This window comes from Vombatus ursinus, unplaced genomic scaffold, assembly GCF_900497805.2.
Source record: "Vombatus ursinus unplaced genomic scaffold, bare-nosed wombat genome assembly UNPS02005659.1, whole genome shotgun sequence".
NCBI lineage: Eukaryota > Metazoa > Chordata > Mammalia > Diprotodontia > Vombatidae > Vombatus > Vombatus ursinus.
The window spans coordinates 11,281,502-11,307,230 of NW_020945437.1; the positions used below are offsets into that span (position 1 = coordinate 11,281,502).

A 25,729-nucleotide genomic window follows, 5' to 3' on the forward strand; every position below is an offset into this window, starting at 1 on the left:
AAGGAGATTGTGGCATCTTCATCCCTGCAAAGCTTCACAATCAAAAATTATTTTAATCTTTCTTAGATGATTAAAATGGTGGAATAATTCAGGGAGGGAGATGGAGTGGATGATCCACTGGGTTTCCATCCAAGGCTGGGTCTTATGGGCCTATTTACCCTCTCAGGTAATCACTGACTTGATCACTTGATCACACATTGGCATGTGTGTAGGAAACAGTAAGGATGGTAGAATGAAATGTAGAGAACAAATTAATAAAGCTACAGTACAGTTGGCATTTGAAAGCAAGTTATATCATTGGAGAAACTTATTTTTAAAACATCTGTTTCTGAAAATGTTTCTGAGATGGGAATCAGTTTATTTCATGGTGAAACAGAAAACAAAACCTGTGACCTTGATGAATTAGATAACCACTACAAAGAAATTTAGCAGGAGTAAGTACAAGGTGACCCATATAGCCAAACCACAAATACACCATAAAGTTTAGCAGGGGGGAAAAAAGGCCTGGAAATAAATGAGTTAAATATATTAACAATATACTTGGGGAGTTAGGAGGAAATCTTTCCTAATTTGCTCAAAATCATATACTATCTCCCTCTCGAATTATTTAAGTACTATTTCTTCTCTGTATGCTTATAGATGTATATGTTATCTTTTCCATTAGAATTTAACCTCTTTAGGGGCAGCTAGGTGGTGCAGTGGATAGAGCACCAGCCTTGGAGTCAGAAAGACCTGAGTTCAAATTTGACCTCAGACACTTACTAGCTGTGTGACCCTGGGCAAGTCACTTAACCCCAGTTGCCTAAAAATAAAAAAAAATAATAAAATTAAAAAAAAAAAGAATTTAACTTCTTTGCAAGTACTGATTATTTCAATCATTGTACTGTGATGAATAAAAAGTATAAGAGATATAATTTCTGGGTAATTAATCATTTTATTAATCATGCTAGCATATAATTAATAAAAGGGGTCAGTGACACTCTTGAATGCCAATGACTCCTCATAGAATCCACACTTATGTGCCCTTGGAAGAGTAGATGCTCCTGAGGGTAGCAATCTATTCTGGTTGATTAACAAGTATTGAGAGAGAATGAATATTATAATGAGAGGCAGACCTATTCTAATGAAAGGCTGGGTGAGTGACTTTGATCATGTCATTTACTTCCAAATCACTCCCAGGCTTCAGAGGTCTAATCAAAGAATGTATCCCTGCCCAAACCTACGCAGAATACAAAGGGCTTCCTCACCTGCCTGGGGATCTCAATCTTCAGATTGAAGAGAAAATTAATCCATTCTCATTAACAGCAAAGTTAATGATGGTTTGGCTTAGTAGAGAATAACGTTTCCGAAAGGAAAAAAAATCCTGTGTCTCTCCAATATTAACAATTAGTTATTTAATAATCATTTCTCTCAGTACTTGTATCCCTAACACTCAGCACAGTGCCTGGCACATAGCATGTGCTTAATAAATCTTTTTTGATTGATTGAGAGAGAGAGAGAGAGAACATTTATTAAGCTCTTACTATGTGCCAAGCATTGGGAATGCAAATACAAGGAAAAAGAAAAACCATCCCTGTCCTGAAAGAGCTTACATTCTAATGAGTACTCATTAAAGACAGCTAAAAAGAGGGAAGGGTATGGTACCCATGCGGGGGCAAGGTGAAGAAATAGTCTAAGGAATTATGGGGCTGATCCAGGTTTGAAGTGAGAACACTGGTGTGGGTACTTCCTCAAATAGAGATTTGGAGAGGAACTCGCCAATCAAGGGAGGAGGCCACAGGGGCAGAAGTGTTGCCAGAATGAGAAGGCTGCTTGGGTAGAAGACAAGTTGCCTGGGGAGTCATAGCCAGGCTGACTTTTCTCTGAACCCGGTGGAGAGCTAAGACCTCTCCAGGATTTCTGACTACAAGTTTCTGACTGCTCATGTTTCCCAGTACACTACTTTTCAGTCACCTCTGTGCCTTAGGAAGAATGGGGAAATTTGCCAGAATCTTTAAAAGGAAGAAAAATTAAAGGATATTTCTTCAAGATAAAGTGAAAGAAATGTCTGTTTAGTTAAGGTAGAGCAGGCTAAGAGATTGTTAATAGCTGCCATCAGATAGATGATGAGATTTTAGAAGGAGGTTGATGTGGTATAGTGTTTGGGAGTCGGAAGCCCCAGGGTTCAATTTCAGGCTCTGCTACTTACTACCTTGGTAACTTTGGATAAATTACTTAACCTCTCTGGGCCTCAGTTTCCTCAGTTATATAGTGATAGGGTTGAAACTTTTTAGGTGACCAATTTATGATCCTTTGGTCTCATGAAGAATTGTTCACTGTGCTATAGAAAACCAAAGAAATGGAAACAAATTCACCTAAAAGCAGATGGAAAATCAGTTGAATATAAGAATTATGGAGGAGTGGAGATGAGGATAAAATAATATCTCTTTAAATATACAAGGAAAGAATAAGCAGCCATCTGGCCTGGAGGGGTGAGATGTCCATTTACAGAAGGATTGGGCTCTGGGCCAGTCCCTAGAAGGGATTTCAAGATCCTTCCAGTTCTCTGATATAGAATTTTAAGGTCAGGATTTCCAAGATCTCTAAAAAGATCACAGTTCAGAAAGATGATGCATTTTGATGCAATATAATCATCCCAAATTCCCCATTCTGGGAGTGTGGCCTAGGAGGAATCTCCCTTGGGCAGAGGAAGGGAAAGAATTTTTACCCTCTCTATTAATACAACCCTCCCTAGACTAGAGAACTGGGATAAATGAGCATAAAATACATCCCCAGAAGGTTAAGAAACATTTTACTTTTGCTTCCTATCCCCAGTTGTATTTAAGAATTGACCTTTAACTCACAGTATTTTGTTTTAGTTTTTTAAGCTTTCTGCCTTCCTTTCAGCATAGAAACCAATACTGGAAGGGGGAAGGGGAGGGACAGAGAAGACAGAGAGAGAGAGAGAGAGAGAGAGAGAGAGAGAGAGAGAGAGAGAGAACGAGAGAGAACAATATCAGCTCTAGGCATTCTTGATTCAAATTGTCAAAATTCATTCTGGAAGCATGCATCAGAAACAATGCAGTCAAATTCACTCAGGAATCAGACACAGAATTTTGCAGTCAGCCCCAGGGGGACAGGGCTGTATTGCTGATTTTAGCAGTGGGTTTGGGGAATAAGTAGCCCATTTCCATTTTTTAAAAAATAATCACCACAAAATGACACCCCTAAGTTGCACTAATTTCTGGGTATATGTTTGTCATTCCTCATTACCCTGTTCTTTCTTTCTTTCTTTTTTGTTTTAAGCAGTATATAATTTTTACTTTGTTTTCTTCTCATTTGAATGGCAGGTGTCTATTCTAGCACCCTAGACAACTTACATAAGCCAAGTTCCAGCATACACTAAAATCCTAGCAGAGGTGGGGAAGCAGGAAATAGTTTCCAGTGAAGCCAGACAAAAACATTACCAGACATGGGTTTTAATGTCGCTCTGAAAGAAGGCCAGATGTGTGAATCTAGTCAAATTCTAGACAGACTTGGGTTAGAACCATATCTTGGTCTAGTCCGCCATTCAAGCTGTGTCCCTGGGAATTCCTCCCACCTACACTCTTCTCCTCCCATCTGCTTTCATTGGGGAAGAAACACTAGGTTGGCAATTATCTTTCCATCATCAGAAGGGCACTCGAATGACATTCTGTTTGTACCTCTATTGTGCCCTTGCTCTTCTTCTATTATAATGATTTCTATGTTGCAGCCCCTTTAGATTGAAAGCTCCCTGAGGTCAAGATCATCATCTTACTCAGAGGTATAGTAGAAAGAATTCTGGACCTGGAGTCAGGAGGCTTGGCATCAAGTCCTGGCTCTAATGGGTAGTAGTTGTGCGACCCCAAGGACAAGGCCTTCAGAACTAGAATTCAGAACTGTATCACAATTATCCCAAACCCCCACTTTGGGACAAGTACCATAATATCTTTTGTTTACATAATATGCAGGGGAGGGGAAGGACAGAATAGACACTTCCCCATGCTGGAGGAGAGACAAAGCTTCTAAGGCTGCTACATAAGCCATGGGGAGCAGGGCTGGAAGAGGAAAGAGCTCATTGAAGCCACCCATTTGATACCTTCCAATTTTAATCATTTTTTATTAGGTGATAAACTGTTGTTTCTACGCTGCTAAAGGACTGCAGATGGTGTCACTGTTGTTCAGTTGTTTCAGTTATGTCCCCTTCATGATCCCATTTGGGGTTTCTTGGCAAAGAAACTGAGACAAAGTTAAGTGACTTGCCCAGTCACAAAGCTACTAAGTATCTGAGACCAGATTAAAATTTAGGGAAATTAGTCTTCCTGACTCCAGACCCGATGCTCCATCCACTGTGCCACCTAGCTGCCCTGTAGATGGTGTCAGCTACTACTAAATTTGGTACCCTGGAGCAAAACCCCAGACCTAGGCTCATCAATCTAGCCCATTCCTGCTCCAAAGTCATAGAATCATAGATTTGGAGCTGGAAGGAACTTAAAGGTCATTGAGTCCAATTCTCACATTTTACAAATTAAGGTCCAAGATCAAACAGTGAGTTAGTAAATATCTGAGGTAGTATTTGAACTCAGCTATTCCAGACTCCAAGCCCAAAACTCCATGAACTTTGCCACCTGGCTGCTGAGCTATTTAATTTCTCTGAGCCTAGTTTTCCTCAGCTAAAAAAAAAGGATCTAAAAATATCTCCTCTATTTACCTCTTGGAGTTGTTCTGAGGAAAATAAATATGAATAATTATTATGATTCACCTTTAATCTCCCCTAGTACCTAGAATAATGCTTTGTACCTATCAGGCACTTAAATGATTAGAGAATGGAATAAAATGGAAAGGAGAAGCAGAAGTTTACCACTGCAACTCCTCTGTTCAAGGAGCTTCAGTAGCTCCCCATTTCTAGTAGGATAAAATATAAACTCCTCTTGGCATTTAAAGCCCTGCACAACTACCCTATCATTCCAAGCATATTGCTCACCGTCATACACTTGGCTTTCCATTCAAATTGATTTTCTTGCTTTTTCCCGACACAAGACATGCTATCTCCCAAGTCTATGCTTTTGAGTTGGGATTGGTACCAATCCATGGCTAGAATGTTCTCCCTCATTTCTGCCTTTTGGCATCACTAGCTTCTTCCATGTCTCAAATCCAAGTATCAGCCTCTCCTGATGCTTCCCTCCTAGTTATTAGTACCCTCCCATATTACTTTATTTTTACTTTGCATATTTTTATTGTTGTTTACTCTGTGCCATATTGATCTTCCTGAAGATAAGGGATTCTTTTTCCATTATGGATTGGACAAGATGGTTGCTGAGGTCACTTCCAACTTTGATAGCCTTTTAATCTGTGAGAAAGAAGAAGGGAAGTTTCCAAGGTGTTCCATGGACCCTCACTTACCCAACCTCTTTGCATCCTAGGTTCCCAGGTTGTTCACTTTTTTTCTGTGTTCACATTATCATGCCTAGTGAAACATCTTCATCATCTTCTCTTGCAGGTGAATGGCATTGACCTTCGCGGTGCCTCCCATGAGCAGGCTGCGGCAGCCCTAAAGGGGGCAGGGCAGACGGTGACGATCATAGCACAATACCAACCTGAAGGTCAGTCTGGGAACACAGCTTCTGAGTTTTTAATGTGTGTGCGCGTGCATGTGCATGCTCAGATACAGTATGCCGAGTTATCACCTGTTATGTTTTCCTAACCATAATTGGAGAGGCATCGGTAATGGAAAACATGTCATTCAAGTCTCGAGAACTGACAGTTGCCTGTGTGTGCTACCTCTGTGCTTCCAGGCATTTGGAAATGTCTGCTTGAAAACAAGAATTTAATTAAACAGCACCTGGCATTACTTTCATTTATTTTATATTCATACCTGTTTTAAGTATTTTCTTGGTAATGGAACCTACAAAAACAAGTAATTAAGAATTAAGAGTCGCCCATGCTGCGACGATAGACCACGTTCTGTAAGCAATCTTCTCTCCTTTCTGTATTCCTTTAACTCTTTATGGCTAACATGACTTATGGACATACAATCTATTCTCTTCCACTCTTCCACCCCTGGTTTTGGTTAATTATTGTCATTCTTGTTGTGCCTGCTGATGGAATTTGGAGTTACTCAAATTGTGGGTTTAGGCTTTTTAAAACCTCTGTTTCTGTGACCAAAATGGTATACATTTTGGTCAAATCAAATGGGAAGAGAAGCATCATTCAGTAAATTACTCAGTAGTTCTAAGAAAGGGGCTGATCCTTGATTAATTCAATTCTATACAAGGTGCCATATAAAGAGCATGAAAAGGTCATTCCTACTGTCAAGGAAGTTGTTGTTTTTCAGTCCTGTCCAGTGACTTGCCCAGGGTCAGGAAGACTCATCTTTGTGAGTTCAAATCTGGCCTCAGATACTTAATCGCTATATGACGCTGGGCAAGTCAATTAACCCTGTTTCCTTAGTTTCCTCATCCGTAAAATGAACTAGAGAAGGAAATGGCAAACCACTCTAGCATCTTGGCCAAGAAAACCCCAAATGGGATCACCAGGAGTCAGAAATGACTGAAAAACAACAATAAAACCAGGGTTACACAGCTAGTAAGTATTGGAAACTGGATTGCAACCCAGGTTTTCCTGACTCCAGGTCCAGTGATCCACTGTGCCACCAAGCTGCCCTCAAGGAAGTTGACTTACTTCCATTTTACCCCAAGGCACAAAGGGGAAAATACAATCTTCTTTAATGGGCAAATATGGCAAAGTGCTGACAAGACAACACAAGATGTCAGCATAGAAATGTTTTTATGAAACTTGAGAGAGAATGGCTCTTTTAGTCTTCTTTTCAACCAAGTCCATTTTGTTAGCTTGCTGTGTGATATGCATTGGCCATTCATTGCCTTGGGGCATCATGGACCCCTTCCTTTGAAGCATAAATATAAATACCAGGATCAAAGGAGCTACAGTTAAACAAAAAAAAAAAAGCAATTTGGAATATATGCTTTGTTGTATTAGAAAAAGTCAGTCTTTCAGAACAGTGAAGTAGCCTCAGAACTGACTAGAAAGTAAAGGGTAAGCGCCATCACTCAAATGCCTATTTGAAAAAACCAAGAGACTTAATCTTTCCTAGTCTGCTCCATGAGATCTTTGCATTTCTTCTCACTCCATATGCCTGGCATCTAATGAGGGTGAGCGGCTGTAAAGTGTCCATATCACAATGGCAGGCAAAGAGGCCTGTGTCAGTGCAATTTGATGCATGAATTAGGCTTCAAAAAGCATTCAGAAGCCACAGCTTTTCCAGGCAATTCTGACATTTTCTGTATAGTTAGTTTTGTTCAGCCTTCAACTGTCTGCTTTTAACACCCAAGGCATGGGGTAAGTGCCTACTGACTCTTCTCTCATGGCCCAAGTATTTACTTCATAGAATTCTACGAGCTGATAAGACAGTGAAGGCTGTAGCTTCATGCCTAAGGACCTCCTCTCTCCCAAATGGAAGTCAAAGGAGCCTGGAACAGCTGTGCAAATAACCTTGAACAGAAATCCTTTCAGGCTTTATGGGTTACAACAAAGGACCAATATGCCCTAGTTCTATCAGTTTACATCTTCATCCGTCCTCTGATCTGCTGCTGCCCAGCTTGCATTCCTTTAAGCAATCTGCTTAATTTGGGATATAGTGCTATACTTTATCAGGAAGCCTATTTCCAGAACATGTCTTATAAGATCATCTAAATTGATTTTAAAAGAACTTCTGGAAAAAAAAAAAGAAAAAGAAAGAAACATAAACAAGAAATAAACAAGAAAGGTATGCTTCCCTCTCTCTTCGCCCCCTCCCCCCAAAAAAAGAATATGGATTGGACATTCTTGTGTGGCCTGAATTTTTTGATTGGATAATCATTTTAACCAAGCTCTGATTTGTTTGATTGTTTACAATTTGTGTAGAAATGTGGATCAAGGCCTTCCTTAATCCTGACTGATAATTTTTTTTTCTTTGCTGTTTTAATGTTCACAAAAACATCAATTTAAGTCATCTCATAAGACGAACTAGAACTTAAAAAAACATAGAGTTCTCTCTATAATCCTGGTTCTATTGGACATGAAGTATTAGTGGTTTCCTGAAGGCCAGGCAAAGATGAGGTTTTTTTCTGTTGCTTCTTTGTATCTACAACAAATGGGATAATAGATTAGATTTGGAAAGACCTTAGATGTTATTCAGTTTAGTTGCCTCATTTTGCTAAGGAAACTGAGTCCTGGACAGGTTAAGTGTATTGCCCAAGGTCACACAGCTAGCTAAATCAAGTCAACAAGCAATTAAGAGCTTACTTTGATGTACCAGGCACTAGGCTAAACCCATAGCATATAAAGTTTGATAAAAAAAAAAAGTCTCTGCCATCCCAGAACTCACATTCTAATGAAGACAATGTACAAACAATTATGGACCTACAAGTTATATTGTTGTTACAGTCTAAGTGGAAAATAAATTCAAAGGGAAGGCTTTAGGAGGAATGGGGAAGGGGTGAGACTGGAAAAGGCCTTTTGTAGAAGGTGGGATCTGAACTGAATCTTGAAGGAAGGAAAGGAAGCCAGGAGATGGTGGTGAGAATGGTGATCATTCCAGGCACAGGGCTCAGCCAGTTAAAAGGCATAGCAAGGAAAGGTGTTCATTGAGTAGAAGGGTGACAAGATCAGGGCTGGTACTTTGTCACTGAATGGAGGAGGGGTTGGAGTGAAAATGTACTTGAGACAGGGAGACAGTTGGAAGGGTTTTACAATAGTCTTGGTCAGGGATGATTGATCAGGGCTCGTACCAGGGTGGTATCTGAGATAGAGGAGAGAAAGATGACCTGTAGGAGAGAGGTCGGGAGACTTGTTCATGGTCACACAGTTAGTGAATAACAGAGATGAAATTGAAACCCAGGTCTGCCTGATTTCAAGTCCAATGCTCTACCTACTATGCCACCCTTCTTTTCTGTAGAGGAGAAGCAGGAGGATAAACCTGAATATTTAACATGGAACACCATTTTAAACTACAGTCAGTACAAGTGACTGTCCTGATAGGTAACAGAACTGCCTTTATTTCTCTCCAAAGAAATGCTTAACCTATCTTGGAGAGCAGATTCATTACATTTAGATTCAACTTCCTATTTCCAGAGGATACATTTTATACTTCAGTCATGTTCAAAGAGAGATCATTATCAACCTAACTGCTGGTTGATCTCCTGATTTCCCTGAAATTCCAGTGAAGTTAGTGAGCAGTGGGAAGGGTTGTCAGCTCCTTTAGAGGGGCCGTGTAGAGAAAGACAGAAACAGGGACAGAAACACAGCAAGACAAGGAAAGAGAGACAGAGACACAGAGACAGGGACATAGAGAGAGACAGAGACAAAGAGACCAAGACAGAGATAGAGACAAAGAGAAAGAGAGAAAGAGACAGAGGTAGAAAGAAGAAAAAGAGCAACTATTGTTTCCACTAAACACTTCTAACCCCAAAGGTGTCATCTGTATATTATACCCAACTTGGTGCAGCAAAAAAAAGAGCTGCATTTTGCAAGTGATTTAAAAATGTCACGTTATGCAAGTGTTACGATTTACCTCAAGTTGTAATTTGTGAAGTTGCAGTTTGAGTCTTTATTATAATATGAATTACAATAATTTGATATATTAGATGTGATTTTGTATGTTCTTTAGGAATAAATATTTCTTTTCTAATTTCACGTTTCATTTGTATACTAGGCAAGGCATTTTTTCCCTCCACGATAATATAAATGCCAGGCTTGTTAATCTCCTGCAGAACTTAATGGTGGCAATAAATCAGTCAACATACATTTATTAAGTGCCTTCTATGTGCCAGGCTTTGTGCTAGGCACTGGGGATATAAGACAAACAAGAAATAGTCCCTCCCCTCAAGGAGTTACCTTCTATCTATATTTCTGCTTCAATTTATCCTATATTTATTAAGTACTTATTCTGTGCCTAGCACTGTGCTAGCTAGGGGTGGGGAACTTGCGGCCTCAAGGCCACACGCAGCCTTCTAGATCCTCAAGTGTGGCCTTTTGACTGAATCCAAACTTCATAGAACAATCCCCTTAATGAAAAGATTTGTTCTGTAAAACTTGGACTCAGTCAAAGGGCCATACCCAAGGACCTAAAAGGCCTCGAGGCCTCAGGTTCCTCACCCCTGGCTAGACTCTGGGAGATCTAGAAGGATCATATCACACAGGCCATACCTTCATAGAGTTTATAATCTAACATGACATGATTAGAGTTCAAAAATAATAACTCACATATCATTAGCACTGTAAGGTTTACAAAGTGATTTTCCCCACAGCAGTATCATAAGGCAGGGAGTACAATTATTATCCCTGTTGTATAAATGAGATAACCGAGACTCAGAGACATGAAATGATATACCCAAATTCATATGATTAATGAGTGTCAGAATTCAGGACTTGAACCCATATCAAACAAAATAAGATTTGTAAAGTGCCTGGCACGTGTTAGGTGGCATATATTAATAGGTGTTGGTGTCTGTCCCTTCTCTCTCTTTTCCTGACTCTAGGACTTTTTCATGGCATCATGCTTTACCCAATACTAAAGAGCATGATTATAGTGAAGATAACATTATACGGGACATTAGAAAGGTTTCTAGAAGCATGTTAACGGACTTGAAGGATGTGCCAAATTTGGCCGGGGAAGAGGCTCATTTAGAACTATAAAAGTCATTAGAAGTTATTTAGTCTGGCCCCTTCATTCTAAAAATGAGAAAACCAAGGATCAGAGAGGTTCTGGGAATTGCCTACCATTCTGCAGGTAGTAAGTTATAGAACTGGGATTCAAAGACAGGTTCTCTCGATTCCAAATCCACTCTGTTTTTAACAGCACCATGAAGCCATAAGGGAACTGAGGCATTCCTGACCACAGCGTGGACAAAGATGTGCCAGCTGAAATGAACGTGCTTTGTTAGGGGCCATTGAAGAGACCTCTCTTGACTTGAGGACCCATTTGGTTACTGAGTTGTTTTTTATTAAGTTGCAATTTTGATGTCTCTGGGATGGGCCCCCATGGAAGGCCCTCTGCTACAGGGAGAGACTTAGAGAAATAGGTCATACTCAGGACCATCAAGACCAGGTTCAGTGCTGGTGAAAATAATTTATTTGGTCCCCCATCAAAGATGGAAAAGAGAGGAGGGGACCCAACCAGCTAAAAATCTTTGAATGGCATTTATATCATTGTGGAGGGGAAAAATGCCTTGCCTAGTGTACAAATGAAACATGAAATTAGAAAAGAAATATTTATTCCTAAAGAACATATAAAAATCACATCTAATATATCAAATTATTTTAATTCATATTATAATAAAGACTCAAATTGCAACCTCACAAATTATAACTTGAGGCAAATTGTAACACTTGCATAACGTGACATTTTTAAATCACTTGCAAAATGCAGCTGTTTTTTTGTTTTTCACTAGAATGTAAAATTTCTATAATTTTTTTTTGGCGAGGCAATTGGTGTTAAGTGACTTGCCCAGGGTCACACAGCTAGTGAGTATCGTGTGTGAGGCCGAATTTGAACTCAGGTCCTTCTCGCTCCAGGGTTGGTACTCTATCCACTCCACCACCTAACTGCCCCAATTTTTATAATTTTGACATGAGGTCATGTTTGTCTAAAAACTAAGAGAAAATATGACTAGAAAAATTTTAATAAATCATATTTTTGCAAAATATATATGTAGGTCATTTAGCCTTTTGTATTTAAAGAATAACTATGGATACTTTATAATAATAAAATAAAATTGTACACCAAATTCCTACTGTATTTATAAAAAGTTACATTTCTAATACTATTTAGGAAAGATGCAACTGCCTGTAGTTAGATGCAATTGCACTGTCAAAACTCAAAAGCAAAAGTTCCTGTAGAGTTGGGAATCCTCGGAAGTGCTGGTTTGCAAATCAAGTTCACAAGCCATTGTTCCAAATTGTGTGTTCATTAAAAATGAAATATATATAATTAAAAATGTAGAGTTAAGAAGTACATTATTCCTTCTTACTGAAAGAAGTAATTCTTCAGTACATTATTACTTATACTACTCCTTACATAATAATGATGATAAAAATAATTGTGATAATAACTGAGATGAAAAATCACAGTCCACACCCTCAAGAAGCTAGAGGACTAATGGGAAGTGAGAGGATTTAACATACATAAATCAGAATGCTATGAGATAAAATGTAATAGGGGCAAAAGGGGCAGAGGGATTTGAGGAAGGTAATCTGCTCTGATAGTAACAATGTTTTTCCTCTTATAGCTCTTTGTTTGTATTTCTTTGATACAGGATGGCATATTACATGAGTGTGTTTAATATACACATATTACATATCATAAATTTAGAGCTAGAAGATATCCCGGAGATCATCTAATCTAACACTTTCATTTTACAGATGATGAAACTGGGGTTTAGAGAAGTGATCTGATTTGTCCAAGGTGAAGCAGGTAGTAAGTGACAGAGACAGCATGTGTCAGTTTCATCCTTTCCTTTTCTTGGCTTACAGATAAAGGACAGCTGCTCTGCACTGGAAAAGCATAATGGAAGCTGAAGGGTCAGCTCCTCCACCCACTCATAGCACATTGTTTCTTCCCCTCCATAGATTTCTTTCTCTTTTTCTTTTCATCCTTCCTTCTTTCTCTCCTTTATTCCCTCCCTTCTTCCTCCTTTCCTTCCATCCTTCCTTCCATCATTTCTTCTTTTTTATTGTATTCTTTGTTTTCTTCCTTGCCTTTTCTCTTTCTTTCCTTTTTTCTTTCTTCCTTCTGCCTTTCCTGCTTTCTTTCTTTTTTCCTTTCTATCTTTTCATCCATCCTTCTTTCTCTCCTTCATTCCCTTTCTCTTTTCTTTCCATCCTTCCTTCTGTCCTTCCTTTTCTTTCTTTGTTTTATTCTTCTCTTCCTTTCCTCTCTTCTTCATTTTTTTCCTTCTTTCTTTTCTCTTCTTTCTTCCTCCTTTCTTTTTCCTCTCTTCCTTCCTTTTTCTTTCTTCTTTCCTCTTTCCTCTCTTCCTTCTTTCCTTCAGAGAGAGAAAATCACTTAAGAATCAGGAATCACCAAATATATAAGTAGTTTTAAAGATACACTTAAAGCTTTTAGTGCATTAGAATGTCAGTCAATGATTGGGACTTAGGTATATGCCGCTGTCAGTTTCTTTCCAGACAACAATAAAGATGGCCAGGCCAGTGCTGCCAACCTCAGCTTCAACTAGTGAGCTATGAATGGGGATTGCTCTCATTTGGTTATTGGCTAGAGATTGAATGGACTTTCTTAAATGTCGAGCATTAGGTGGTAGTATGGAAGCAAATGTAAACTTTTAAAATAACAGCATTAAGAACTGGAAAATGCCCCAGCTATCATCTGACATAACCCCTTCACTTTACAGAGAAGAAAACTAATGTTAAGAAATAAAGCAACATGTTCAGGGTTGAGAGATAGGAAATAGCAGTTCTTTAACTTGAAATTCAGTGCTCTTTACTTTGCACCAAACAGGGAGAAATGACTCTGGGCAAATCACTTAAATTTTCTGACCCTCAGTTTCTTCATTTGTCAAGTTAGGATAATAATGCTTGCGATAGCCTCCTCACAAGTTGTTGTTAGAAAAACACATTTTAAATTCTAAAGTAGGGGTTCTGAGCCTTTAGTTCATTGATGGATTTCAAGGGATCAATAAACTTAGATGAAAAAAATACCTGTTTTCACTAACCTCTAACTGAAATTTAGCATTTTTAAAAATTATTTTAAAATGTTTTTTTTTTTTTCTGAGAAGGGTTCTATAGGTTTCAGTAGATTGCCAAAGGGTCTCACTAAAAAAAAATTGTAAAAGACATATAACTATAAATTATTGTGTCCTAGTCACTGCTTATTCTGGGCAAGTCTCTCTGATTGTAAAGTCCTTGAGGACAGGGACTGTGTCATCTCTATCTCATCAGCCTCTATTACAGCCCCTAGCACATGTAGTGAGTGGGCTAGTAGGCCCAGGGGACTATTTGTTGAATAAAATTGAACTGTAGGGGAATAAGCCTACTACTAAATTTCTAATGATTCCTTCTGACCCTCAGTGACTTTGATTCAGACAGAGAATTGATTCTAGCAAGACTTTTAGTCAGGAGTCTGGATTAGAACATGAGACACTATGAGTCTCTAAAGGTCTGTACCCTGGCCTAGAAGCACTAATTGTACAGCTAATTCAGACCCTAGATAGCATCTTGCCAACAAGTAGGGAAGTGGAAAAAAAATTCTAGTCTTGAATGTAAAACAGACAGGCAGGCAGACAGGCAAACAGACAAACAGATGTACAGGACCTAGAATTGATGGCGTTGAAGATGAAGCATTTTTCAGATGGTGAATTTCTGTTTATTGCGCAAAACCCCCAGGAGCATTAGCAGGTAGCATCAAGATGCTGCATTGCAGTTATTCTGCAGCTGTTTCCTTTTGTAGAAAAGACACCAAAAAAAAAAAAGACACCAAAAAAAAAAAGACACCCTGCTTCAGCAGCCTCTAATCACGGGAACCATTTGCGGATTACAACTAGATTAAGTTGGTGGACAAGGAAAGGCAGATAGACATTTCCATTTGGACAGCTATGGTATAACAGAAACAGTGACTGACATTTTCTTGAGGTTTACAAAGTGCTTTCTCTACAGCAGCCTTTGGGAGAAGTGCAATATAAGTAACCTTATCTCCATTCCATTTATTAGGAAATTGTGGCTCAGAGAGGCTAGGTGACTTGACTAATTTCATACCGCTAGCAAAGATCAGAGGCAGAATTCAAAACCAGAGCCCACTACAGGACACCATGCTGCCGGGGAAAGAAGGTTAATGAATCTGGAGGCAAAAGGATTGGGTCCAAAGCCTACCTGTGTTCTTTACTACTTGATCAGTTCACTTTACTGCTAAACCTCAGTTTTCTCAATGCTAAGATGAAGATAATAATACTTAGACCAACTACCTCATAGGATTGTATCAGTTTCTGCATCTAAAAATAAAGGACTGGGTCTAAAAGACTTCCAGAATCCCATCCAACTCCAAATCCTACAATTCTGTAAGTTCTGTGTAAGCCAGTTTTTTTTTCTTTTGATAGCTGTGAGCTCCTCGTTAATATATGATCTGTGCATTAAGCCTGAGAAGTTGTTGGCTGGGGTGTGAAGTGATAAAACAACAGGGTGTCAATTGGAGAAGGCAGCTAACATAGAACTCCCTTGTTAAGTGAAGCAGACTTTGTCTCCCCTATCACCCTGGAGCCAAAAGGAATTAATTATCAAGGTTGTCCTATGGATGCAAACTTGGGTATTTCTCCCATCAGTTTGATTCATAAGGAAATGCACGAAAGCCTGCGGCAATGCTGTGTGTTTGAAAGACTACAGATGGTTCCGCCATCAGAATAATGGAATAGGTGTGAGATTGCTGAATAAGAGTAAGTAAGGAGATGGGCTAGACTACCACATCGAGGTTTTTTCCAACCCTCTCTTTATAGAATTTGGTGATTTGTCAAAAACTTTAGATTTCAGTGAGGCAGAGACAGAAAACGGGTCCCAGAATTGAACAGGAGGTAGAGAATGGTCTGGTTTGCTATTGGAAAAAAATTATTTTAATCACTCCAAGCTTATCCCAAGGACCCAATTTGTTAATATCAACATTTTGCTGATAAAGTTTGGAAGACTGCAACATGGAATAATACAGTCTCTAAAACATGAAGTTGAGGCTTACCTAAAGTGCACCAGAGAGGTCCATGATGGTCATGAGCATTGCTACAACAACAGATTACAAACAAAGAATTTACACAGAAGGAATATATAAGATGTCATCAGATATATGAATAGGAAAAGATAGGCTGGTGAGAAGGGGGAGTGAGGTATACCTGATCAGCCATCCATATTTCCATATTCTCATTTGGTATATCCAAAATGTCAAGAGAATACAAGGAAAGCCCTCAGCATATTGTGTGAACCCCCTGAGGCAAACTTATGGGAAGACATCGACAAGAGTCATACAGGATTGGGGCTCATGGAAGGGTTGCAATCAGCACTCTTGGAGAGAATGCTCATGTTGATGAGATCATGGATGAATTCTCAGGAACATGTGATTTCAATGATGTAGGTGTTTTCTCTATGTAAAAAGTTTCAGATTTCAGAGTTGCTCCAGCTGAAAAATGCATACCATGAGGCCAATTTGATGATGAACCTCTCTGAATGTAGCTAGTCTTTAGACACATATTCCTTCCTTGGGTGCCTATTCAAAGCTTTTTTTTTTTTTCCAACTTGACTGGACCAGCCTGCTTTTGACATCTAGTGCCATTGCCTTTGGGAAGACAAGGCCACCCACTGGGCCTTGATGGATAAGACATCAGAGGAGAATTTTGTTGGAGACATCTTGTTGATGATGCCATTAAAAATGTTTATGTCTCCCAAAAAAGTTACAGCAAGAATGATGGTGGCTCTTCAAGTAGTCCAAGGTGCATCATGTCCAAGAGGTCTTGTTCTAATCAGAAAACAAACAAACAAACAAACAAAATAGGGCCAAAGGCTGGGACCTCTAAGGAGTCATATCTCAGCTTAAAAGAAAGAACTTCTGAACAATTTAAATGGCCAAAACTTGAGGGGTCCTGTTAAGTAAGTAGTGAGTTCCCCATCACTGGAGGAATCTAAGCAGAGCTTAGATGAATCCTGGTTTGAGATTTTGTAGAGGAGATTCATGATTCAGGTAGAGTTGAACTGGATATCCAAGAGCTCTTCCAACTTTAAGATTCTGTCATTGTAGTCTCTTTTTTTGCTTGTTTTTGTCCACAATTTTAATTTCTTTGATGCACAGAATTCTGCTGAGAAAGTTCTACCAATGAAGATTCTATGACTAAGTCACAAAACACATGTCAAATAGTATGAAATTATTAAGAATGTGGCCCTGCGGATGCTAACAAAGATGATTAATAGTTTGGGCTTCCCCAAAATTAAACTAGCTCTAGGCTGTAGGATTTTATAGCTGGAGAGACTTTAGGGATCATCTGTAAAAATGGAATAATTATACCTGTGCTGCCAAATTGCCTAGATTGTTATGAGGAAACTGTTAGGGTGTGTGTGTGTGTGTGTGTGTGTGTGTGTGTGTGTGTGTGGAGAGACAGAGAAACACAGGAACTGCTTCATAAACTGTAAGGTACTGTATATATTTAAATTACATAAGTATATACTGTACCTAACAGTTGCTTTACAAAAGGCATCAATAAACCTAAAAAAAGGCATCAATAAACCTAAAAAAAAAAATGAGGACTTTGGATTAATCATCACCATCATCATATACATATGACATCACCCTAGAGTGTTATGAGGAAGCTGCTTCATGAATTGTAAGGTACTATATATACTTATGTAATATATACTATATATTTTATATAATATATAGTATGCATCATATTATTGTATATTATAGTATATTACATCAGATATTTTATATAATACATTACATTGTACATTATATATTTTATATAATATATATCATATTATTATGTATTATAATATATTACATAAGTATATACAGTGCCTTACAGTTTATAAAGCAGCTTCCTCATAAAAATTCAGAGTGATGTCATATGTACATACACAAACACACACATATATATGTAAATGATGATGATTAATTCAAATCCCTCATTTTTTGTAGGCTTTATTAATGCATTTTGCTTTTATAACACAGTTATTTCTGGAAATATTATCACTTTCTCCTCCTCCAGTCCTCCTGCCTCAAAATGGAATCCTACCTTATAGCAAAAGGGAAAAAAGTTAAGCAAAGTCACCCAATTCAGGGATTCTGTCTAAACATATACACCATTCTTCCCTAGAAGTCTTTGGCCTCACTACCAAGATCACTGCCAGATCATAGATTTAGACATGGAAGGAGCCAGACAGGCCACTCAATCCAACCAGTGAGGGGTGTGTTGGAGCCAATCATCTGCAGCTGATTGTTAAGTTTTTGGTGTGAGCACTTAAACCCCAGAATTTCTGTGGAGCTGAATTGTTTGTGCATAACAGGAAAAGTAAATCCATATCTAGGAAGGCAATTGTTGTGTTTGTTATTTGTCCTGTTCTTGAAGAGGACATCAGGAGGGTGATGTCTTGACTTACAAGTGAATTGGATTTAAGTGAGGCTGGGCTATGCAAAGTCATCAGCATCACTCTCTCCTCTAGAACCATCTGGGTCTGCTGGCAAGACATAGCTCAGAATGACTGGAGATGGCCCCAGTTTCAGTGGGAGACTTTGGCCTTTTTAAGATAAGGTCTTTCTCAGGTCTCAGTTTGTCTGAGACAATGCCCAATCAGTGATTAAGAAATGAGGCCAAAAACAAATGGCCTCTTTTACCTAGTCAAAAATAAAATCAATCTGAGAAGGGAAGACCCTCAGGGTTTCTGGCCAAAACAGAAACAATGGCTATTTACACTCCCTCTGAGCCATCATTTTCTATTTGGAAGGGGTGGGGGTAGTAATATTCTCATTATAAATTCCTATCAAAGAAGGACTCTCTCATATTATCAATCAGCCAGTCAACAAACGTGTCAAATGTCCAGTGTTTGTAGAGCAGACATGAAGGCACAAAGCTGAAATCACAAGTCATTGCCTTACTGGAGTCTACAGTTTTGTAGCGGGATAAGACACATAAAAAGATAACTAACACATGGTAAACACCACTGTGAGAATACACAGCAAAGTGCTATCCAATGGTTGGAGTTTGTCATCAATTGGTAACCCTGTGACAAAGCTTTGTGACTCCTCGTGGACAAAGAGGGGGCTGCAGTTTAAAACCTTTAAGGTAGACGCATAGTCTGCTCCCTTCCCTCCAATATGGGTCCATTCTATCTGTGAATATATTGTTAAGGGGATATATTCAGCTAACTTTGTCCTTCAGTGACCAGGAACTACCCTATATTCTGTGTGCTCTCCAGTGATAACAATAATAACTGATAACTACATAGTATTTTAAGGGGTGCAAAATACTTTACATACAAACCTACTTATTTAACAAGGTACATTATGCTTCAATTTATGAAACACAGGTCTGCACATATGAACAAGAAATGTGAAATGTAGGAACATTTTTTCTCAGTGATGTCCTCAGGAAATAGTTATATCTGTTGTTTATAAATAATTTATTTTAGGCCTTTCTTTTTCCCAAATCTCCCTCAAAAATTTTGAAAAGATGATGCAGTGGATAGAGCACCAGCCCTGACGTCAGGAGTACCTGAGTTCAAATCCGGCCTCAGACCAAGCACTTGACACTTACTAGCTGTGTGACCCTGGGCAAGTCACTTAACCCCAATTGCCTCACCAAAAAAAAAAAAAAAATTGAAAAGAAAAACAATTCTTATAAAAAAACATGCAGAGGCAAGCAAAACTCATCCACACTTTTGCTATACCCAAAACTCTGCCTCCTGGCTCCATTTAGTCTCGCTATATGGAGGTGAGCAGCATACTTCATGATCAGTCCTCTGGAACTACGATCAGTCATTGCATTGATCAAAATTCTTAAGTCTTTTAAAATTTGTCTTTCTTTGCTATGTTATTGCTGGGTAAATTGTTCTCCTGGTTCCGTTCTCCTGACTCTGCATCAGTTCATGTATTATCTTCCCAGGTTTCTTCAAATCGTCCCTTTCGTTTTTCTTTATAGAGAAATAATTTTACATTACATCTATATACCACAATTTGTTCAGTTATTACAGGAAGAGTATTTTCTGAAAAACTTAGCTGAGATATATAAAGTCCATTCTTGATACCTTTTGTTATCCATTTGTCAGGAATGAAGTCATCATTACTGTCATCCACAACACATAACAATCGAGTACCTACTGTGTGCTTCCCAGAGCTGTGTCTAACTGCATGCTTGGAACTATGTTAAGCACTAGGGAGTAAGGAGAACTCAGAGTCCTGGGTCTGCTGGTAACTGGCTGGGTGACCCAGGGAAGTCATCTCATCTTTTTGTACCTCAAAGGAGGGAGCCTGCTTAAATAATCTTGATAGTCCCATCTGCATGTAAAATTTGGTGATTCCGTGATTAATTTTGGGTAGCTAAGTGACACAGTGAATAGAGTGTCAGGCCTGAAGACAAGAAGACTCATCTTCCTGAGTTCCTTTTACAGGAAGCCTTTCCCAACCCCTCTATTAATTATTTCCTATTCATCCTGCATTAGCACATACATATATATATGTGTGTGTGTGTGTGTATGTATGTGTGTGTACATGTATATATGTATATGTATAAATATATATATATATATATGTTTATTTGCATGTTGTCTCCCCTTTTAGATTGTGAGCTCCCTGAGGGCAGAGGTTGTCTTTTGACTCTTTCTTTTATCCCCAGTGATTAGCACCGTGCCTGGCACAAAGTAGACAAAAATATTGATTGATGATGTTCTTGGGTAAGCATCTGCCCTCAGAACCTGCGTTAGAGTATTTTCGTAGGCAGCTTCTTGAAGTGATTCTTTATCTGCTGCCTCCCCCTTCTCGCCTCCCCATTAGAAGGTGAGCAGGCACTGTCTTTTGCCTTTCTTTATATCCTCAGTGCTCAAAACAGTGCGTGGCACATAAATAAGCATTTAATCAACGGTTTGTTGACTGGCTGAGAACAAGCTTGCAGCTCAAACCTACAATCCCACAGATGAGCAAACAAGTGGGAGTATCCCACATTCCTCTGATCCTAATTTTGCATTTGATCCCCACAGGAGGCAGTAACAAAAAGCCTCCTCAACCTAACACACCTGTATATAGAGAAACTCCTAGTAAGGAAACTCTTTCTGCCAGCACAGATTATCCAAATTTCGCAAAGAAGCGGTATCTTATAAGAGCTGTGTGTCTCTGGGACAAGGCCAGTCTCCAGACAATCACCTGGGAAAGCTAACTTTTGGAAATGCTCTTTTATAGCCACTGAATAATTTCTGGCATTGACCTCCTGTACCTGCAAACAACCTTGTAAGTACTCCCAACTCTAAGGCTCAGGGAGCACAAAAGTCATTTTATCTGTGTTTATTCCCTAATCCCTTTAGCAAAGATATACCAGGACTTTTGGTTTACTTCTGTTTGCTTCTCTAATCCCCTTATCAGTGAAAAGGAAACACTTCCCCTTCCCTTTTATTTACAGATGTTTATTCTAATAATCACTCTTAACAATCTGAGGGAGACAGTGTCAGGCTCCACTTCCTCAGACTTACTGAACTTACTTAAACATTTATCCAGCACCTAGTACTGGTAAGTTCTGGAAAGCAAGGAAATGAATTAATTAGATGGCCGGTTGTTGCTGTTGTTCACTTCTCCAGTTTATTTTACAGGTGAGGGAAACTGAGGCAAAGAGGGTTAAGTGACTCGCCCAGGGTCACACAGCTAGTGTCTGAGGACAGATTTGTACTCAGGAAGATGTCTTCCTAATTCCAAGCTCAGGGTTCTATCCACTGTGCCATCTAGCAAAAAGGGGCAAATGTCTCCTTTACATAAGCCTACAAGTCCCCTAGGGTCTCCAAACTATTTTTTTAAAGGGTGCTGTCTCTTCAACCTTTCTCTTCCATCCCGTGAAAGGAGCCTGGATATGATTCCCAGAACTAGAGCTATCTGTGGGGTGGGGGAAGGGTCCCTTAATCTTTCAGTCTCGGTTCCATCATCTGTGAAATAATGAGGGTGGCTGTGAGCATCACATGGGATAAAGATAATCACATGCTTTGCAAATCTTAAAGTACTATCTACATAAATTTGAACTAATATTATTTGCCAATTAACTACATATATGTGGGTATCTACATCTATATCACTATATTTAACTACATATCTATATCTATATATCTCTCTAGAGATGCTACAGTCCTCCAAAAATTGGACTAGAGAATTTTCAAGGTATCTTCCCAGCCCAATATTCTATGATGCCATATAGCTATTCCATATCTGTCAAATTGTGCATGTAATATCTATTTAACAAATAAATATGAAGTTAAATTGGGCACATAGGAAAAAAATACGTATAAATGAGGCATGATTAATCCTTACCTTCAACCAGCTTATAGTCTAACAGAAGAATAAGATACAAGCTCTGATCAACACATTACAAAATTTTTAAAAGTGTTCTCTGAGATGGAAAAAGTTATCACTGACCAGGAAGGATCAGGAAAGAGCTTGTGGAGGAATTGTTAATGGAGCTGGGTAGAACTGGCAGAGCAAAGTATTGACAGGACGGGGAGATTGCTCTAGGTATACAGAACACTATAGGCAAAGCCATGGTGGTGGGAAAGTGTGAGTCATGTACATAGGCTATTCTTTATGGATGAAGTTCCTTCTCCAGTCTCTGAGCTTTTGAATAGAACATTCCCCCTTCCCTAGAATGCACACACCCTCCTTACTTCCTTCCATCTTGTAAAATCCCTGGTTTCCTTCACAGCTCAGCGCAAGCCAATAACAGTTATTAAGTACTTACTACTGGAATTCTATCTTGATTCTTCCCAGTTTCTAGTGTCCTCCCCCTAGAAATTATTATGTATATATTTTGTTTTTAACTTTCTATGTACATATTATTAATGTCTCCTCTCCTCCCCAATAAAATGTATGCCCCTTGAAGGAAGTGATAGTTTCATTTTTGGTTTTGTATTCGGGATAGTTTCATTTTTGGTTTTGTATTCTTACCACATAGAACACAATTCCTGGCCTGCGTTGGGTGTTGAATTCTACATGCTTGCTTGTTAAATGAGTCTTCTGTGTTCTAACAGGCCAATTTCTAAGCTTCTTTCCATAGATGATATCCTATGATTCTCTGATTCAATAAAATTTCAGTTTCTTTCCTAGAAGTTAAGCCTGTCTTTGGCTTCCCCATGTATTTTCCCTAAAACATTATTTTTTGAGCCTGTCCTTAAGGATGAACAGTTCGTTATAGGGAGAAGAGAGATTTTTTTTTTTAATACTGCTATTTTCCTACATTAGAGAAGTGACTATTATATTCTAACTCTAGTTTGTTTAAACAAATGGGTCTTATCTTTATTAATAGTTTAGACTCATACGTGATCTGTATGTAATATATAGTGCCTTTACAGCCCCAGCCGTTCAGATCTTTACTGAGGGAGAGAGAATTGAGACCCTATAAAACGGTCTGTCTCTTGCTGCCTCTGTCTCTGACTATTTGGCCTCATCTCTGTGGCTAAGGTGACAACAATTCTTATTTGTTATGCATGACATTCAACAGTAGTAATTCAGTCTCTTTAAATTTCTTTAAAATTACCTCCTTGTTAACAAACTGAGGTAAGTCCCCCAGAGCAGTACAATAAATAAGATTGTAATTACTAAACAATCAACTTCACAGCTTGGAAATTGAGGCAATCAGAAAGTAGGGTGGGAAAATCAATTTTAGGGAAATCAAGTAGCAAGTGGTAGTCTTGCCAAAGTCTTGAATGCTTAAAGAGTCCATTGTAATAGCAACTTTAAAATGCCAACATGGACATTTTTGTAAAGAACAGACCAAGCATGATTACAAGAAAAATGTGGACCAGTTGGGGTTTTTTAAAGATTTTTTGTGGATTTTCAGTGTTGTGAGAGATAGCGTATGATTGCGGAAAGAGCCCTGGGCCTTGAGTCAAAAGCCTTGGAGTTCAAATTCTAAATCTCCTCTAACATTCTGTGAGACTTCAGATTAGGGGTTCTTAGCCTGGGGTCCTTGAACTGATTTTTTCAAATATTTGTATAACTTTCAATTTAATTGGTTTGTCTTGTAATTTTATGTATTTCATTTTATGCCTTTAAAAATATTATTCTGAGAAGAGATCCATAGACTGTCAAAGGGGACTATGACCTATAAAAGGTTAAGAACCTAGGCTTGAAGCAAATCTTGCCTTAGGCCTCCTTTTCTTTATCTATAAAATGAATGAATTGGACCAGGTGACCTCTGAGTTTCCTGCTAGTTCTGGTGTTCTAAAATCTTTGTAGGATGCCTATTACCTTACAGAGAAAATAATATTTGTTTCCAAACAGCACTTTGTTTGGTCCAGGAGTTATTGTTGTTTGCCCTTCATTCTGGAAGAGGAGCGCGGCATCAGGAAGATGATGTCATGACTTGTAAATGAATTGGATTTAAGTGAGGGAGGGCTGTGCAAGGTCACCAGCCTCACTTTGTCCTCTGGAGCCATCTGGGTCCAGTGGCAAGATACAGATCAGAATGACTGGAGTTGACCATTAGCCAGAAGAAATGCACTCAATTTTAACATCAGAAAATAGCACTCTGGGTCAGAGGTACTTATTCTGTGGTAAGCATTGGAGTGAAAGCTGGAACAAGGTCTGTGGTGGGCATAATACACAAAGTGAGAAATTTTTCAATGCAGACATGTCAGTCACCAACTCTCTCCCCACCCACCCAGCTCCCATTCATTTTCTTTCTTTTAAGATATTTTTATTCATATCTTTCGTTTTTACATCTTCTGAATTTCTACCTGAATCCCTTCTCCCCTTCCCAGAGAGCCATCCCTTTTAACCAAAATAATAATAATGATAATAATAATAATAATAATAAATCTCATCTTAGTTTTCAAACATTACCTACACCCTAAGGCACGCAAAAGTCTAATCTGGCCTCTGCCAAAAATTCAGCAGGTTAATTGTTGCCAGAAACAGTTTTCCATAATGGACAGACAGCTGGCCTCTCTCTCCAGTCTGGAAGAGCTAAATTCAAATTTAGCCTCTAACACTATTGGCTCACACTTTGAACAAATCACTTAACCTTCAGGCGATGCTTTAAAACTCTAGGTTGGAGAGGAGCAGCTCTGCTTTAGTTTGTTCCCTAGAAACTCCTTTAAAAAAATGAAATTATGGGTCTTTGGGGGGGTAGTGGTGGGGACTTTGTTGCAGAAAATTAATCAAGCAATATTTTCCTGCCTAGACAGGGAGGGTTCATTTGCATTATAACCATTTTGTGTCTTTTAAGTAGTCTTTAAAAGAAAAATAAAAAGCTGGGAGTGCTATAGTAAGTTAATTTCCATGAAAGACTTTCATTTTTAGCACTCCCCTCATTTAGCCCCACTCTCCTACTTTCTCTAACCCCACTGGAAACTTGAACTGCACATCTGGGTTTCTTCACACCCCACACCTAATGTTGAGCTTTTGCTTTCTCTGGCTGGGCTCCAGGTCTCTGTTGTACTTCCCAGACATCATCCCCTATCAGCCCTCCTTTTTGGTTGTCCTTCTACATTAGAATGTAAGCTTCTTGAGGGCAAGGACTATCTTGTTTACTTGTATGGGTATCCTTGAGGCTTAGGACACTGCCTGGTAAGTAGTAAGCATTTAATAAATGCTTTATCTATATAAATGAATTTGCAAAGCAGTCATTGATCTGTATTGGTAAAGGGAGTTTCCCCACCAGTCACCCTGAATGCTTTCTCATTTAACTTATGCAACTTCTAGCAGTTGCATGATTTTATTAGTAACTTCATTTTAACTTTCCTTTTGGCAAATGGCACATTTGTGGCTATATGCAATAGAGAAAAATAAAACACGAGAAGCATGATGAGAGAAAGTTTATATCCACAAAAAGGGAGAAAGTATTAGTAAAAGTGTTTGTGAATCCACACCACAAAGTGCTAAAGCAACCTCTCAAGAGCTTGATGAGGGAATTGAAAAAAATGGAAAAGCAGCTAAGTTTGTGGGTAAATAAGATGGTGGTCACCACCCACCCAACCTCACTGGAACTGCCAAAGAAGAATCCCACCT

At 38.8% G+C, this 25,729-nt stretch overlaps 1 protein-coding gene across 3 annotated transcripts in view; it reads left to right on the forward strand.

Moving 5' to 3' along the window:
• DLG2 (discs large MAGUK scaffold protein 2) overlaps positions 1-25,729 on the forward strand; it is a 1,559,742-nt gene that overhangs the window by 1,099,128 nt on the left and 434,885 nt on the right. For all 3 annotated transcript variants that reach the window (XM_027848244.1, XM_027848243.1, XM_027848245.1), the window contains one exon: positions 5,501-5,603. In XM_027848244.1, the coding sequence (XP_027704045.1) occupies positions 5,501-5,603 (103 nt within the window). The remainder of the gene's footprint in view (positions 1-5,500; positions 5,604-25,729) is intronic.